The 16,447-nt window shown below is 39.3% G+C and overlaps 1 protein-coding gene across 3 annotated transcripts in view; it reads left to right on the top strand.

Moving 5' to 3' along the window:
* RCAN1 (regulator of calcineurin 1) overlaps window positions 1-15,759 on the top strand; it is a 30,580-nt gene extending 14,821 nt beyond the window's left edge. For 2 of the 3 annotated variants that reach the window (XM_048494457.1, XM_048494459.1), the window contains exons 2-4: window positions 10,737-10,910; window positions 12,158-12,317; window positions 14,215-15,759. In XM_048494457.1, the coding sequence (XP_048350414.1) occupies window positions 10,737-10,910; window positions 12,158-12,317; window positions 14,215-14,378 (498 nt within the window). In that variant the 3' untranslated portion in view covers window positions 14,379-15,759. Of the gene's footprint in view, window positions 1-8,123; window positions 8,315-10,736; window positions 10,911-12,157; window positions 12,318-14,214 lie in introns of those variants that run through there. The other variant, XM_048494458.1, reaches the window with a different exon arrangement.
* The last annotated feature ends 688 nt before the right edge of the window (window positions 15,760-16,447 follow it).

The raw sequence follows: 16,447 nt of genomic DNA, 5'->3' as shown, positions 1-16,447 counted from the left end.
TGCCCCTCACAAAGTGGATGCTTCTCAGAGGGTTTTGTGATCCATCTTGTGTGTCAAGCCTGGGAGGAAGGCAGTTGGCCATTGAACTTTTCCCCTGGCCCTAAGGTGTGCTTTGCTGGACAGTGGGGCTAACTAATCCCCATTGTGTCACCCTAAAGTGATTTAATCAGCGCTCTGATAATTCCTTGCCCTGTCTGTACCCATCCCAGCAATCAGAGTTCAGAAGAATGGGTCCTGACAACGCATCAGACCTCTCCTACCTTTTTGTTTGAACCCTAGAAAAGTAATCAATTCAACAATACATTAAATCAATTCTTTGTCTCTGGCTTTCCTGCCAGCTTGCCTCATACCACCTGAGGACCCATTCTGAGATATAGATATAGATATAGATATAGATATAGATATAGATAGATAGATAGATAGATAGATAGATAGATAGATAGATAGATAGATAGATAGATAGATAGATAGATAGATAGATAGATAGATAGATAGATAGATAGATAGATATAGTGCTGGATCTGTGCACTCACCCCCATTTGTGTGTGGGCTCTTCCTTTTGCTCTTGGAAACACTGGGCGTTTTCCGCTTCAGAGCTGCTTTCCCTGGATATCTCTTCAAGGCTGGTCACTATTACCCATCCCTGAAACCCTATCCAACTTCCTCCCTTTTCTCTTTGCTCTTTGTGTGTGTTGTGTTCATTGCTTAAAATATAGTTCTTGTTTTACTATTTTTATTCCTTAATAAAACCAATCTTAATCACACAACTGCCTGCTTATACAAGTTTTCACCAAGGACTACCTGGTATACATAGGTTATAGATCCCTGATACCCTCTCTCATTCCTTATCTCCAGCTAATTCTTCCCAACTATAGTGAAGACTGCCAACTTAGGGTAACACTTCTGGGTTCGGAGGCAGAACATCTCCATTTTCAGCAGCAAGGGAGTGGTCAGCCAGTAAGGTCTGTTCTCTGTTGATGCTACTTGTGGTCTCCTTTCTGACATCTGACTGGATATAGGATACTAGACTACATGGCTACTCTTACGTTCTTGGCTTGGTGACATGTTTTTACTTCCAATCAATTTTGTGATTTCCTTCTTTCTATGCCTTTTTTGTGCCAGACTCAATGCTTTCTAATGGAAAAACTGAGCAGTTTGTACAAGCATTTTGGGGTATGTGTAGCTGTAATTTCAAATAAATGACCTTAACTCCCTGGTTAAAGTGGAAAATTTCTATTCTTGAGAGAATTTTTTTTTCAGAGGCCCATCTGTAAAGCATTATGTTTGTAATGTTTCTGAGCCAGAAGGGGATTTTTGGTATTTTGGTTAAAAGTTTTTTCCATACCAGTGACTGCTAATGCAGAACATATACAAATTCACAGAACCATTGAGCTGGAAGAGTCCACAAGAACCATCAGGTTCAACCCCTTGCAATGCAGGAACACATAATCAGAGCACTCCTGACAGGTGGCCATCCAGCCTCTGTTTAAAAACCTCCAAAGAAGGAGACTCTACCACACTCTCAGGCAGTGTATTCCACTGTCAAACAACTCCTACTGTCAGGAAGTTCTTCCTAATGTTTAGGTGGAATCTCTTTTCTTGTACTGCATATTCCAGTACTCATCTCTGGTTGTAGTCCTGGTCAGCATGATGATTGTGAAGAGCATTTGTATTACATCCATGTTTCTGCCAGGAGTATGTATATCTGCTGCCTAGTTCTCATTGAAGCTGCAAAATGTGTCTTCCTGTACCACTTTAGATTGCAGATGGTGTGAGTTACCTTATCTAATTGTTTAAAAGCAAATATTTCCATGCATCTATAAAATTAATATTTCGTTCGTGGTGTGCTGTAAATACTTTTGGCTTAAGCATGTAACCGTAAGCATTATGCACTGGACTCAGTACAATTGTTTATCAAAGGACCCCATCAGGAACCCTGCTGGTTTTGAGCTTTTATACTAATGTGTCAGTTAAGAGATTGGGATTCTGCTAGTGTATTCCCCTAATAGTCTCTTTCTGATGGCTGTAGGGAATTTTCCTGTTGATATGGTTGGTACACCTGTTGATGCCCTGGTTGATTACTGGAATGGGGAAATGAGCTGGCATTGACTCAGGAGATCTCAATTGCTGACCAATCTCAAATTATTGAATAGGTGAATTGAACCCTAGACAACTCAGAATTGAATCCTAGACAACTCAGAGTCCTCCTGGATGAGACAAACTGTTTAGAACACTTCCAGTTTGGTTTCAGGCCTGGTTATGGGACTAAAACTGCCTTAATTGTCCTGGAGAATGACTTGTGCCAGGAAGTCGACTGAGCGAGTATGACTGTGTAGATTCTCTGGCTTTCAGTGCTATTGATAATGGTATCATTCTGGACCGGGATTAGGAAGCATCATTCCATGGTGGTTCTGGTCCTACCTCAAGGGTAGGTTTCATAAGGTGGTTCTGGGTACGGCTGCTCAGCCGCTTGGCTTTTCATCTGTGAGATCCCACAAGGTTCCATCTTATCCCTAAATGAAACTGCTGAGTGAGGACTTTCAGAGATTTGGGCTGATTTGTCACCAGTATTGAGATGATGTTTGGCTCCATCTGATTCCAGGGAGGCTGTAGTATCCTGACTGGAGTGGGTCATAGGGACCATATTACTCTAGTCCTGGCCCACCTACACTGGCTTCCGGATTGTTTCCAGGCACAATTCACGGTGCTGGTTTTGACCTTCAAAGTCTTATATTGTTTGAGACTAGCATAACTGAAGGACGGCCTAATCCCTTATGAATTGCCCAACTGTTATGGTAACGTTCAGAAGTTCTTCTTCAGTGCCCTGGCTTCTGTGGTTAGGCAGATGGCAAACAGGCAAGGGGGAGGGGGGAGTTTCTACATCATGGCACCAAATATTTTTAAAAGTAATTATATCATGTATATAATGCAGAAAGGCAGAATATAATATTTGTAAATGAATAACTTCACTGTAAACTAAACCTGAGCCAATATGACCTGTTGGATTGTAGAATTCTCCTGTTTGTGTGACTAGGGGAGGGGGGTGAATGGGAATGCTGTGAATTCTTTTTTTTTCTTTCAGAAATGCATGAAATGGTTTTTAAGAAAATGTTTTTCTCAAGCATGGAAGTCTGAGGACTTTATTTCAAGTTTCTCATTTTTTCTGTCAGAAAAATTCCAGTGGAAAGGATGGATAATTTGGTGGTTCACCGAAAACTACTATAATTTTTTAAGTTTTGAAATGATGCTAATATAGCATGTGGTATAATAGCTGACTTGTTTTATTGAGTTTATTTGCAGTTTTGCTTCTAGAACACTAAGACATTTATATTGTTGAATTCCATAAATAAGTATGTTAACACAATTTCATAGATGAATTATTTTATACATGATGCATTTGTATGATGTTAAAGCAGTACAGTGGGATTTGGTTTGATAGGAAAGCATTGCGTTTAACTTCAAATTGACACACACACCCAAACCAAAATGTCTGGGAATTTTCCCAAAAGAAAATAGGGGAAAAGATGAAGGTAGGGGAGAGGTGGCTTCAACATTTTTGGAAATTTTACATTTTCCTATATAGAGATTAAAAAGTATTGTCCGTTGCAGTAGGGAAACAATAAGGTATTATTTGCCAAACAAAGCATTCTTATTCATTAGTTAAAACTGATTCTTTCAAAATTGATAATGAAATAGCGGAGGGAATCTTTGTGAAAAGAGAAATTCCATTGAGTTGACTAGCATCTCGTTTTGAACAACCTGTTAAAACTTGACAAATGCTTGCTGTTTCTTACAATCTGTATTTCACTAACTTTATATTACCAGCATTTAACATGATTTGTGCTTTGAACCAAACTTCTGCTTTCACCAATGATGACTGGATTTTCTTCATGTTGGCAAATCATGTACTGTGTAATTTTCTGCTATTTCAGAAATGAACATCATTTTTTGACAATTGGGGTTAGTATCTCCAATAGGCTCTTTTCCCTCAGGTTCTTTGAATAGGCTTATTGAAGTAACTCTGTATAAAATTGCATTGTATGCCTCATGTTAAAATATTTATTCATTCAGTTATGTAAAGGAATTGCCTTGGCAGGCACCAAGACAAAGTATGGTAAGTGGGAATCTCTGTGTAACGGCATGTGTTGGTGGTTGGTCCTCCTATGGCACAGAGGTCAATCCAAACCTTTCCAAGCTTCATGACACAACTATATGCTTTCCCCCTTGAGAGTCACCTAGCACTCATTGTGACTCACCCCTCTTGAGGCTCACCTGTATGCCCTTTCTCTCAGTCAGAACTTTTAAACTGAGGAGTTCCATCTTCTTTAGCTGTTTTATGGCCCTCTTTTATTCTGATTAATATTATTTTAGGGTGCCCAGTGTTTTTTCTATGCTGTTTTTGTGTCCTGGCATGTTTGAATGATGTTTTGGTTTTGTTGTATAATTTTACTTGTGAGCCACCTCAAACAAGCCTCTGGAGAGGCAGCAGAGCTCAGTTCAGAGAGCTCTGTTCAAACATCAAGCCGAACCACTGATGATTCCAAACATACAAGCTTGAGGTTTCAAATGCAGAACAGGCCAATTTTACTAATTAAAGTTAGTCTTTTCCTTCTATGTTATAAGCTATAAATATTTCCTGGCTTAAGAATAAAACATGCCCCTGATTTTAATTTTGCAAATGGCAAGTATCAACTATCAGATGTTTAGGAAACACTGTTCCCATGCGCACAAAGATCCAGATAGCATATTCTTGGCCAGCTTCCTCATTCAGTTCTAGGTTTTCTCTCTAGCATGCCTCAGTTCAGTGTTCTCTGGAGTAGATTAACATAGGGAACCATGTTTTGTTTTATGATAATTTAGGGGTTTTTTTCTCCTGTTGTACCTCCAACGAGTGCAGGGTGGTATGTGTCATTCTGCCTTCCTTTTTATCCTCAACACACACAGGCACACACACACACATACACACACACACACACACCCTGTGAAGTAAGGGGATGGCAGGTGACTAGCCTGGATCACCTAGGAGGTTTTACAAGTAACAGTAGTTGGAACTGGCTCTTCCTATCTTTTGACACTCAAACCTTGAACAAAATCCATAACAGCAGTAAAATCAGTCTAAAATTGTTTTTGTAGAAAATGTGGTTTTGTACCCATGCCTGAAGTTTATTTCATTCTTAGAATAAGGCTTAGAATAAATGAGGAAACCTCAGCAGTTATAACATCCAGGCAATGAATACCTCCTTTTATAAGGGTTCCTTGATGCCTTAATCAGTGTTTTTAAGATGCTTGATCATGAGCACTTTGAGTCTTTGGCCAGCTTCACTGAAGGTTTCTGTTACTATAACAGAATAGAAAATGTGCTATGAAAAAACCATGTCATGGAAGTGTTTAGGTTTGCAGTGTAGTCTTTTTGATGAAATAAAAGGAGTGAAGGAGGGCAAAGGTAAGCTATGAAGCTTTGATTTCACCACTTTTAGGCCAAAGGCTTAATTGTTCTTTCCTGACTCATATCTGCATGTTAGTACTTCTAGCTATTTTGCAACAAAAGGCTGGTTTGTGACTCGTGAAAAGGAGAATTCAGATCATATCCTTTGAAATGACTGTATGGATTTTTTAGAACCAAACTGTATGTGATATGTGTGACCTGTAATCATTATGTCCCATAGTTTTCTTCATATTTTAAAATTTAAAGCAGGGGCAGAGTGTTAGGATGGGCTAAAGAAACAGTACTTATCCTTTCTCTAATTGAAAGTCTCCCCAATCCCTTTTGTTTGCTCTGCAGAAAAGAAGTGTACAGGTACTTCAAAGTGTTTATATAGCAAACAGTTGCCATAATCTTCAACTAGTTGGCAGTGCTAGCAGAGGCATGATATGTAGTCAGTGTGTTTAGAACAGTCAGTAATCCAAAGCAGTATTCTATGAGAGAATTGTATTGTTAGCAAGTACTTATTGTCCACTGTTCATAGGCTGATTTTGGGAGAATTGCCAGATAGTTTGTTCAGTGCATGAAAATGTATGACTGGTATGTAATATAGATGAATGGGGGGAAATACACAGCAGTATATTTTAGTATTTAGTGTAGTTTAGTTCTAATAATTTTACAGATCTACTTATGGGACTGGGAAGATGACACATCCCTCCTCTTTTGTACAATAAGGGAGGGAGGGAGGTCAATTCCACATGGTACAAATTGAAAGGGAAATATCCCAGTTTGGGAAAGAACTTTGCATGAGTCCCTTCCCCAAAGCAGGATTGACCTGCGATATTTCCCTCAACCCGGGTTTTTCAAAAAACGGCAAAATTGCAATCTTTAAAAAAAAATCCTGGGTTGAACCTGCTTCTGTGGAAATGGCTTGGTTGCCAAACCACTATTTTTCCTGCCCTGCCGTCCGTTCTCCTGCCTTGCATCATGTCAGTTTCATTTCTGCTACCGGTAAGCTGCCAACCAGTGTGATAGCCTGCCATTTCAGAAACTTCCCCCAAGCACATTTTTCCCCTGTGGCAGTGACTGTGAGCACCATTTCACCCAAATGTATATAGCAATGGATTCATAACAAACAGGACCATTGTGAGCAATAGCCGCGTTTCCTTTTCTTTTTATATTTTGGATGCTCAGAGCACATAGCTAGGCAGATGCACACCTTTGGGTGTGGATGGGACATATTGCTTTGCTCCCTTTTTGGACAGATTGTATTATTTTTTATATTGCAGTATTAAGGGGCGGTTGCATTCTTCATGTTTACATGTGTCATGGTTTCTAAGCCCTAAACTTTTTTTCTACACTGGAGAAATGGGAGAGGGAAGTCGTGCTTGGGCTCCCAGGGTTGCTGTAGATTTCTTCATCTATCAGAAGCGTTCCCTTAGCAGAGGGTGGGAGGGGGACTTTGGTGGTGGAACAGCCAATCAAAACACAAGAAAAACGGGATGTTCATGCCTGCACATTTGCATTGTAAAAAGAAAAATAGCGGGTTTGTGCCAAGGGGCAGAAAGAAAACACATTTTTTTCCTTCACGGAAAACAGGCACCCATGCGAAGGACAAAAACAGAATACAATAGAGCCAGATTCAAAAATAACAGATGTAACACATTATTATCATGCTATGTGGAAGCGACCTTCATTCATTGGACAGCTACGGTAAAGTTTCTGCTTCATTCTGTATCCTAAATTCTTTGGGTGAAATCTAGAACAATGTCACGGAAATCTATGTCTCAAGAAAGACTTGGATCCTTCATTATACATTTAAAGCCCCTTATCTTCATAGGAGAAGATACAGTTGCACACTATAATCCAGAACAGATTGGACTAATTTAATTTCAAATAATTTAACATAGTAAGGCTCTCTGATTTCCATGGGACTTAAGATCTACTTTTGTTGGGTTATGAGTAGCACGGGAACATTTATTCCTGAGTGATGTGGAGACTAACTGGCTATAGATGTGATTACAGTCCAGATAGGAGACAGCTGAGAGCTGTTTTCAAATGGAGAACAGTATATAAGATCTCCAGGAAAAAGTGCAGAAAACTAGCAGGTAAAAGAGGAAAACAGCTGTGGAATGCAACCTCACAGGTCTTCTTTGGAGAAAGATTTCAAAATAGATATTCTCTGGAGTCTTATCTTTAAAAAGAGAGAGAACATTTTTGGAAAGTATAAGCCTAAAACGATACTCTTTGGGACCTGTTTCTGAGTATTTGTGAACAATATTGGACTCCACGGTTTACTAAGATGTCTCAGTTTTCCATCCCCCCCCCCTTCCCCGGTCTAATTGCTGTTTACAGACCTTTGTCCTCAAACAGTAACTTTTTCCATCTTGAAGTGGGTTGTCCCATTCAGGAGAAGAGCATGTAGTCTGAATGCTAAATGGAATTACTGCCAGTGGAAACTATGTTGCAAGAGGAGTTGATAAAGCAGCTGTCTGTGCAAACCTCAGCTGTTTTTTCCATCCTCCAGAGCAAAGTTAATTAGCATAGGGAAACTGACTAATGTGCTTACGTCACCTTTTTCCAGTTGAAGCTTACATTTTGTCCCTGACTGCCTGAAAGCATGTGACGGGACTTTGTTTAGGAATTCGCTGTCGCATACAGGATGCTGTGAAGACTTGGGGAGGGGGGGCATTGGGGGACTGGGCTTGGTCCTTTATAAACTCTCTACTACACTTAACTGCTTCTTCAAAAAGTCTTTCTTGGGATTGTGCTCTGCTCTTGGCATTCTTTTTAAAGAACCAGAAGATGTACTTTAGGAACTTTGATTACATTTTTGGCTCCTTAATTGCCTGTGCTGTTGACAACAGTGTTTTCAGTCAACCTGAAACGAGGGTAAAGTATCTTTTGTTTTGTGGGGTTACAAAGGAATGTAAATGCATTACATTAGAACTATAAGCTGTATGGATGCTGCAATGTTAAATCCATACTTCCAACCTGACATGCTTTTGTGCAGGTTTTGTGTGCTTCATAAATTCATAGAATGCTAAATGATTGTTAAATCTTTATATACTTTATTTTAATTTTGAATGTGGAATCATAAACATGTAAATTGGAAATGTACTATTTGGCAGTATTGGAATGAAAAATTGGAAGTACTTTTCCATAATTTTCATGGAGTAAATAACTGGATTAGAATTTAGAATAAGATTTTCTGTTAGTTCAGTGACTTCTTGGGTGGCATGTTCACAGGTACATTGAAAGACTGTCTTTCCCTGGTAAACAGAAAGCAAATATTTTCTCTCTCAAGGGTTAGAGAGAACTAACTGGTTACATAAAATATAACGTTTTCTATGTAAAATTGGAGAAATATTTAATATCTGTAGGATATTATGAGATCAGTGTTACTTTGTATAAAGGAGTCTTGTGCTGTAAACAGAAACAGATTTATAGTGGCTTAAGCTTTTGTGGATCAGAAACTATGTCTGCACAAAGCTGTGCCACAACAGATATGCTCTTCTTATATGAAACAAGTCTCCCCTCATTTTTTTTTAAAAAAATGTAATATAAGTACTGCTTTTGCTATTGTTGATACCTTTTGAAATAAAATTGTGAAAGGTACAGTAACCCAACCTTGCCTCTTTCTTAAAGTGCAATATGTGTTTCACAACTTTGGGCTTAAATACTTAAATTTCCTGTAGCATTTCCAAGGATTTACGTATTTGTGTTGAGGATGGTTTCTCTCCTCCACACTGAAATTGCTGTTTCCAGAACAGGTTGTATGAAAGCTAAAGCATTTTGAGGTTAAAAACAAGAAAACTCTGGTAGTGCAATAGTGAGATGAAATTGTACTTGGCAGTAAAGTATACTGATGGATCAACTCTGGAAATAGTGAGATGAAACTGCAATTCCGGGCTGCAATAGTGAGATGAAACTGCAATACCGGGCTGTATGGCCGTGCTCTAGCAGCATTCTCTCCTGACGTTTCGCCTGCATCTGTGGCTGGCATCTTCAGAGGATCCAGATCCTCTGAAGATGCCAGCCACAGATGCAGGCGAAACGTCAGGAGAGAATGCTGCTAGAACATGGTCATACAGCCCGGAAACCACCCAGCACCCCATAAAGTTATTTTATTGAGCCTATCCCTTTAAAACTGTTTCCCCCAGTATGCATTGTGGATGCTAAACTGATCATTAACTCTTTTCCTGAAATCAGTTTCATGCCTGTAACTGCTATATGACAGACAAATTCAGCTGGTGCAGATTTTCCCAAGATAGAATGGTGGCGATAGCTGCACATTATGAACTTTTGTATGCCTTACAAATCCCTTTTATGAGAAGATTATACTTTTATTGGTAAATCCGAATTTAAATTGTTTTCATTAGTGTTCCCCGTTAGCCTGTTGTTGTTGTTGTTTTTGTCTTCAGTAGATCTAATTCTAAGCTTGGCCTCATCTGTGGATACTTAAAATTGAAGACTGGTGCCCTGATCACACAACCCAGAAAAGCCCCAGATTTGCAGAAGAAACCTGAAATCTAAAAATAAAAAGCCTCCCCCAAAAATAGATGCATTGTCTGTGCCTTTAGGAAATGAATACCCTCGGTAGCTATTGCTAGGCAATCATAACAATATTGCTAGTCTTCAAACCTTGGTTTCTGTCAACAAAGGCAGGGGAAGGGAGCACCTTTATGCTAGTTCCACCAGTCCTGTAATTATAGTGTCAATTGTGTTGTGTAGTAATTAAAACCCAGTGATCCCTTAAAATAAATAAGATGAGTCTGCAGGGAGCAGTTCTTTTCCTACTCTTTCTCCACACACACATATCACTGAACTTTTATCATTTATCTTGTTAAAGAGATGCAGTTTTTAAAATATAAAATGCAAGTACAGGGAAGCACTGAACTGGGCAAGAATAATTTCAGTACAGTATTCAGTGATGCCCTGGGCCCTTGTCAATAAATGTTCATGACATGCTGCACATGACAGATTCAGCGGCAGTGGAAGCTGGCTGGGGTTGAAGGAGAATGACTTTTAGGCAGGCAGATGTCATTTCAATTTCAGTGCTGGGTAATGGGTGGTAGAGATGTGTTGGGGGCAGTGGAGGGAGGAGATCCTGGATCTCCTGCATCCAAAGGATAAACCCTTAGGGTAACCTTTGAAAACCTATTTCCTAGAAGAAAGAAAATGACTGGTCAGAACTTTAGCTGTTATAACTGCAGGTCACTGAAGTCATTAATAAGGATTTTTATAACTGATATAAACAGTAAAATGTGTTTTTGGATATGAAGGTAATTTACTTTTTAATATTGCTTTTCAGGCCAGATTTGAAGCACTATTTAGAACGTATGAAAAGGATGTCACCTTTCAGTATTTTAAGAGTTTTAAAAGAATAAGGATAAACTTCAACAGCCCTTTGTCAGCAGCAGATGCTAAAATTCAGTTACACAAGACAGAATTTCTTGGCAAGGAACTGAAACTGTATTTTGCTCAGGTAAGATAAACAGAGGCTCTTCGGTAAAATAGCTTCATTATTGCATACATTGGTTACATTTATTTCCCACCTTTATTTTCCAGTTTGCTTACAGCAGTGGTCTAATTATACAATAGTTTTGTGAGGGAGGTTAGGCAGAATTATACTGATTTGCTTATAGTGTTTGAAACTGCATTGTCTATATATAAACTCCCAAGTTGTTATGGAACTTTTAAATCTGTAGTTCGTTTACCTTTAGAGACCTATTGTGTGGCCATTTATGCGGCTTTATGGGGAGATCATAAACTGACTATAGTTTCTACATAAAAGCCACTTCAGAGAAAGAATGATGTTTCATACCTCATCTCTGCTTCTCCAAATCTTCATATGATTCCACTCAGTTTTCTTTCAGAACCTTCTTGCTCCAGAGAAAGGTTCTACCCTTAGCCGTGTGGAATGGTGGTATACAGCTCAATAAGAGCGATTCTTATAATTCTCTTTGATGGGTTTAGATAGCACAGCCATGGAACATTTTGGAAAGGTTTTGAAAAAGCATGAGAGTTGGAGTGGACTTGATTAGGCATCTACTTCTCTTCCCCCAAAGTAGAATTTACTGCACCATAAGAGTCTCTTTTAGGTGGCTGACTTTGTTTTACAGATGAATAAGAAAAGCAGATCTTCAGCCTTACAGGTATCTTTGAGCTAGCTCTTAAAACACATTTGAAATCAAATATACCTGTGTTCTACATGAGTACCATGTAGAAATCATGGCTTGTTTAAAATACAAACCAGAAAAGGTGCCACTTATGCTGGTGGGGTGGGCAGATACATCAGCATGCGCTCATGCCGCTCCTACAGCCCATTCTGCCCACTCACCCCACAACCTGGATTGGCCTATCAGTCATTTTCCATGGTGGAGAAGATATTTATTATTACTATTTTGTTATTTACAGTATGAAGATTAAGTCAAAGTACTATCAATAGGAATGTGACATTTGATGAACAAAGCAGTAGGGTTTGTACTACAGAAATCTGGAAACAGAGATCTCAAAAAACAGATCTCAAATGAAGCATGAGCTTTTAAACGTGATATGTTAAGTGGTATAGAAAGTCCTGTTTCACGGATATTTTATCAGCTTTATCAGCTCTTAGTCTTCCCTTCAGTCATGTTGCCCACTTCTCCTTTGAGTATCGTTGCATTCTTCCTGTTGCATAGCTGTACTTGACTTGTCAGCATAACCTTACTTGGGTTGTTTTTATCTTTCCAGACTTTGCACATTGGAAACCCACACTTAGCACCACCAGATCCAGAAAAACAGTTCTTGATTTCCCCTCCAGCTTCTCCCCCTGTTGGTTGGAAACAAGCAGATGACGCCACACCAGTTATTAACTATGATCTTTTATATGCAATCTCCAAACTAGGTCCAGGTAAGGGGCTTTTGTAACTAAAGTGTAATAGTCCAGTTCAGGTTTTTGCCATCGATTTACTAACAGTTCCCTTTTAATTCTTTCTTTACACACTGCCCCTTTGATATTTCCCATGCCATTTTCCTTGGCCCATTATGTATGGAGTACTTATCTTAGGACTCTTAACTGCTGTAATACGGTCTCCTCGCATTTCTGTTTACACACGAGGAGCCATTCTCTGCCTGCCCCGCAGTTGCTTGCTGAAATCTCAACAGGTCCCTGTTTTTCTTGGTTCTTGTAACTCCTTCTTAAAGGCACTGACTAACTCAACTTCTTAAAGGCACAGAAGGGTGGAAGGATGGAGCTAGGCAGGCTGGCCATGGGCAGAGGGAAGATGTCTGGGGCAAAGATCTGCTCACTGGCACATCTGCCCACTCTGGTGGCAAAGCATATTAAAAGTTTTGCTAGAAGTGGGGTCTCTTGCTACGAAGAGGATGGAAAGTGAAAGTGGGATTCAAGGAAATACATTCATATAAGAAATCTTGCTGCAACAGATATTCGCCTCCATTGCACAACAGACACCTTGTGCTTAATTGGCCCTTGAAATATAGCTTTTAACAGTCAAATTATTAATTAGAGCCATAATATAGCAAGTACTGGTAATCATACTGGGTACTCCATCTTGGTACTGTCCTTTTAAGGTTAGTTGTGTAATTTCTAGCATGCTTAGTACTTTATAAGGTTTGAGAAGATAATAGAAGCTTCCAGTCTGAAAACTGAGACAAGATGCTGAAGGGAAGTGGGAGAAGAAAACAAATCATGGAAGGTTGTGTTGTTTCATTTACAGAGATTTACACAGTTGCAGTTGAGGATGAGAATAACAGGGCTGCGCTACAGATGCCATGAAAAAGCTAGGGTTTGAGGAGGGATTTCTGCCAGATGTTCTGGGAGGCAGATCCAGACCAGGGAATCCAGTCTAGCTAAAGCTTCCAAGTTTGTGGATAGTTCAGATGCGGACTCTGAATTGCATCTGCTTTAATAATCATGACTTTCGTTTGCTGAAGAAGCAAAGTTTGAAAGGAAAAGAAGCTGTCCCTTGGCTTTCCAGAAAAATTGGAAACTGGTGCTGATTTTTTAACTTAAGAGCCATTTCAAGGTATAGCTGCAAGGTCCCATGTTTTGGCACCTAGAGAGTTTGTTTGTTTGGGAGGATTGTCAGTATTTGTTTGGGAGGATTGTCAGTATTTCTGCCATTCTCCTGGGCTATACATTTGTGGGATGCAGTATTAATCAGTTCTCTCCCCAAAAAAACACCTCAGTTCTTTACAGTCATGATTTTGTGAGTGTGAAGTTGACCTTCTTGGAAAGGAGATGGGAGCTCATTCAGAGTGAAAAAATAATCCAATTAGCTTTGCCTGTAATTGTACTATATGTTGTACCTAGGCGAACAATGTCTATTTCATACATTACTCTGCAACATTCTCTTTAACAAAGAGTATGTAGAATGGGAAGAAAGTTGACCCATGATTGTGTTGGAGCTCAGGTGGTTCATTTTAGCTTAACATGCTATATGGAAGCCCACTCCAGGTGTGCTTCAGGTATGCTACAGTATGACCTGTTTGCATGCTGGTTTGGTAACATAGGAGAAAAAAACCCAAATAAGAATGTCAAAGTAATGAAGTTACTTCAATGCCAGGAGCAGCTCTGGATGTGAAATGGCGGGGGGTATGAATTCAGAGCAGATCCAACTGAAGTAAATGGGGAAGCCCTTGCTTCAGCAGAAACCTTATGCACTCATCTGTGCTGCGGTGGTCAAAAGTCACCATTGGGGTATAGGTTCCACTTGTATCACATGCACTTTCTGAGAGAGACAAAGTACATACTTTAACCACCTTTACTGTTTTTAAAAATATTTTAGGAGACAAATATGAACTTCATGCAGCAACTGACTCTACTCCCAGTGTTGTTGTCCATGTTTGCGATAGTGACGAGGAAGAAGAGGAAGAAGATGGAGTCAAAAAACCAAAACCAAAAATTATTCAAACCAGGAGGCCAGACTACACACCATCTTTCCAAAGCTGAACTATAGCTAGAGCTTTATCGTTGGAAAACTGACATTCTCAAAGGAGAAGCTGGGGAACTGTGGATGGTTAAAACTTGGATGGCATTAGATGAAGAAATGGAAATTCTGCCATTTAAGAAAGGGAATGTCTTCATTTCTATGGTTTTAATGCTCCACATTGGCTGATGAGACAGATCCCTACATGAACTTCCTAAATGTCTTGGACAAGGTGAAGGCATTAGGTGGGGGGATAGAACTCTTGGTGTGTTAGAGTGATTTTCAGGTACTCTAAAGCTCTGTAACAAAGCAGCCTTCTCTGTTTATGTGTCTATTCAGTGATGGATTCCTCTGAGTCATAGATTAGACATTGTGGCTGCCGTTTTAAAATTCATTGGTGAATAAGTCTCGTTGGAACCAACAGGACATAGAAGCATGTATATTTGGGATTTCAGCTTGTACATAGTATGTGACGATAACAGTTTTAAAGATGAAGCTAGAGAGAATTAACTTTTTTGTATTAGTTTTGTGCATGCATATAGAACTTCAAAAGTAAGTTTGCTTAATTTATTCTGTCATTTCTAATTTTATATTACTGAGAAAATGAAAAATTATCTCAAGTACTAACTTCCCAGGCTTTTTGCTGAATTATGGTTGAATTGTCATTCACTTTTCAGTGGGAACACATTTTTAATTTACACTTTCTATTTTGATGTAATATCCCTTTTTGATGTTGACTGCCAGTGTTTGGTTTCATCTAGCAACCCTATGAAATGTGTGCATATTTTTAAGTGGAAAGATTACTCTCATTTCTAAATGAACTTATTTGTATTGGTTTAAGCCATCTTGATTTCAACCAGAAATAAGTGAAGACTTGCAGGCAAAGCTTTTGCTGCTTTGCTACAGTTCACAACAGTGAGAGATATAAGCTATTCTGTCCTAGCCACAAATGTGTTCGTTGGTAGCTGTTGCTATTATGTGTTGTTAGTGGTATTTGAGCACATTTAGTGTATAAACAAATGGGGAATGTGGCATTTGAGAAGGATGGAGTGCCTTTCCCCCCATATATTCCTGAGGGGATCATTACACTAGCTGAAAATTTCGCTTTTTCGTTAATTGGCAGTGGATATTTGATATCAGTGTATTCTGCTTAGGCATCGGAGTATGGTGTAATTTGCAGTGTTTGATGCCAAGCTTTGCTATAAGTGCGGCATTCTGTTATCTGCTGCTAAAGGCGAGCAGCAAATGTTCAATCATTTTTTGTGTCATGTTTACAAAAACTCAACTAACTGCAAAGTGACATCCCATTTTGTTCCTAGAAATTTCCTTTGACTAAGAATGCTTGAATTGAACTTCGAGAGGCTTTTAAAAAAATAAACACTTTGGACTATTTGTCATGATTAAGCAAAGGTGTTTTTGTTTTTATGAGAGATTTCATTGTTATTACAAAATCTGCCGCTATATTTGGAACAGTTGTAGCCATTGCTGTATGTAAAATCATTGCTGTACCTATGTGAAATCAGCAGTATATATTGTGTACTGCATTTTTATATTCTAGTTTTGCCCAATCATGTTATTTTTCAAAGCCACGAAGCCAATTCAATATAAGTACAAATAGAACCCCAGGATGTAGTTAGTTTTGTCAAAGGTTTTCAAATGCAAGATCTAGAATGCACCTAGTGCAGAGCCCTTCTGGCACTGAATGCGCATTGCTGTCTGTCTCATTCATGCACTGGGGCTGCTCTCAGGACTTCTTCCTAGATTTTCCCTTTTTAACAGATGAGATTTGCAAAATGTCATGTCACAGGTCAATGATGCTGTGTGTTTTCCTGTATTGTCAGTGGCTTTCCAGCTTCATCTAAGCTGCAGGAAGGTCCAGCGGGTTGGATATTACTGCAGAGTGGAACTTTACCATCTGTAACTTTCCACTGCAGTCTGCTGTGCTCTTGTAATGCAGCTCCTGAGTTTTGGATTCTCAGAATAACATTGGGGGTGGGGGGTGGGGGTGGAGGCAGAAGTCTTACACATGCAGGAAAAGACTTAAGATTCAAACCAAGATGTCTTACAGCTTGATACCAAGCATGCTTACTTG

Source organism: Sphaerodactylus townsendi, linkage group LG04 (genome assembly GCF_021028975.2).
Source record: "Sphaerodactylus townsendi isolate TG3544 linkage group LG04, MPM_Stown_v2.3, whole genome shotgun sequence".
NCBI lineage: Eukaryota > Metazoa > Chordata > Lepidosauria > Squamata > Sphaerodactylidae > Sphaerodactylus > Sphaerodactylus townsendi.
This window is presented reverse-complemented; position numbering and strand designations above follow the sequence as displayed.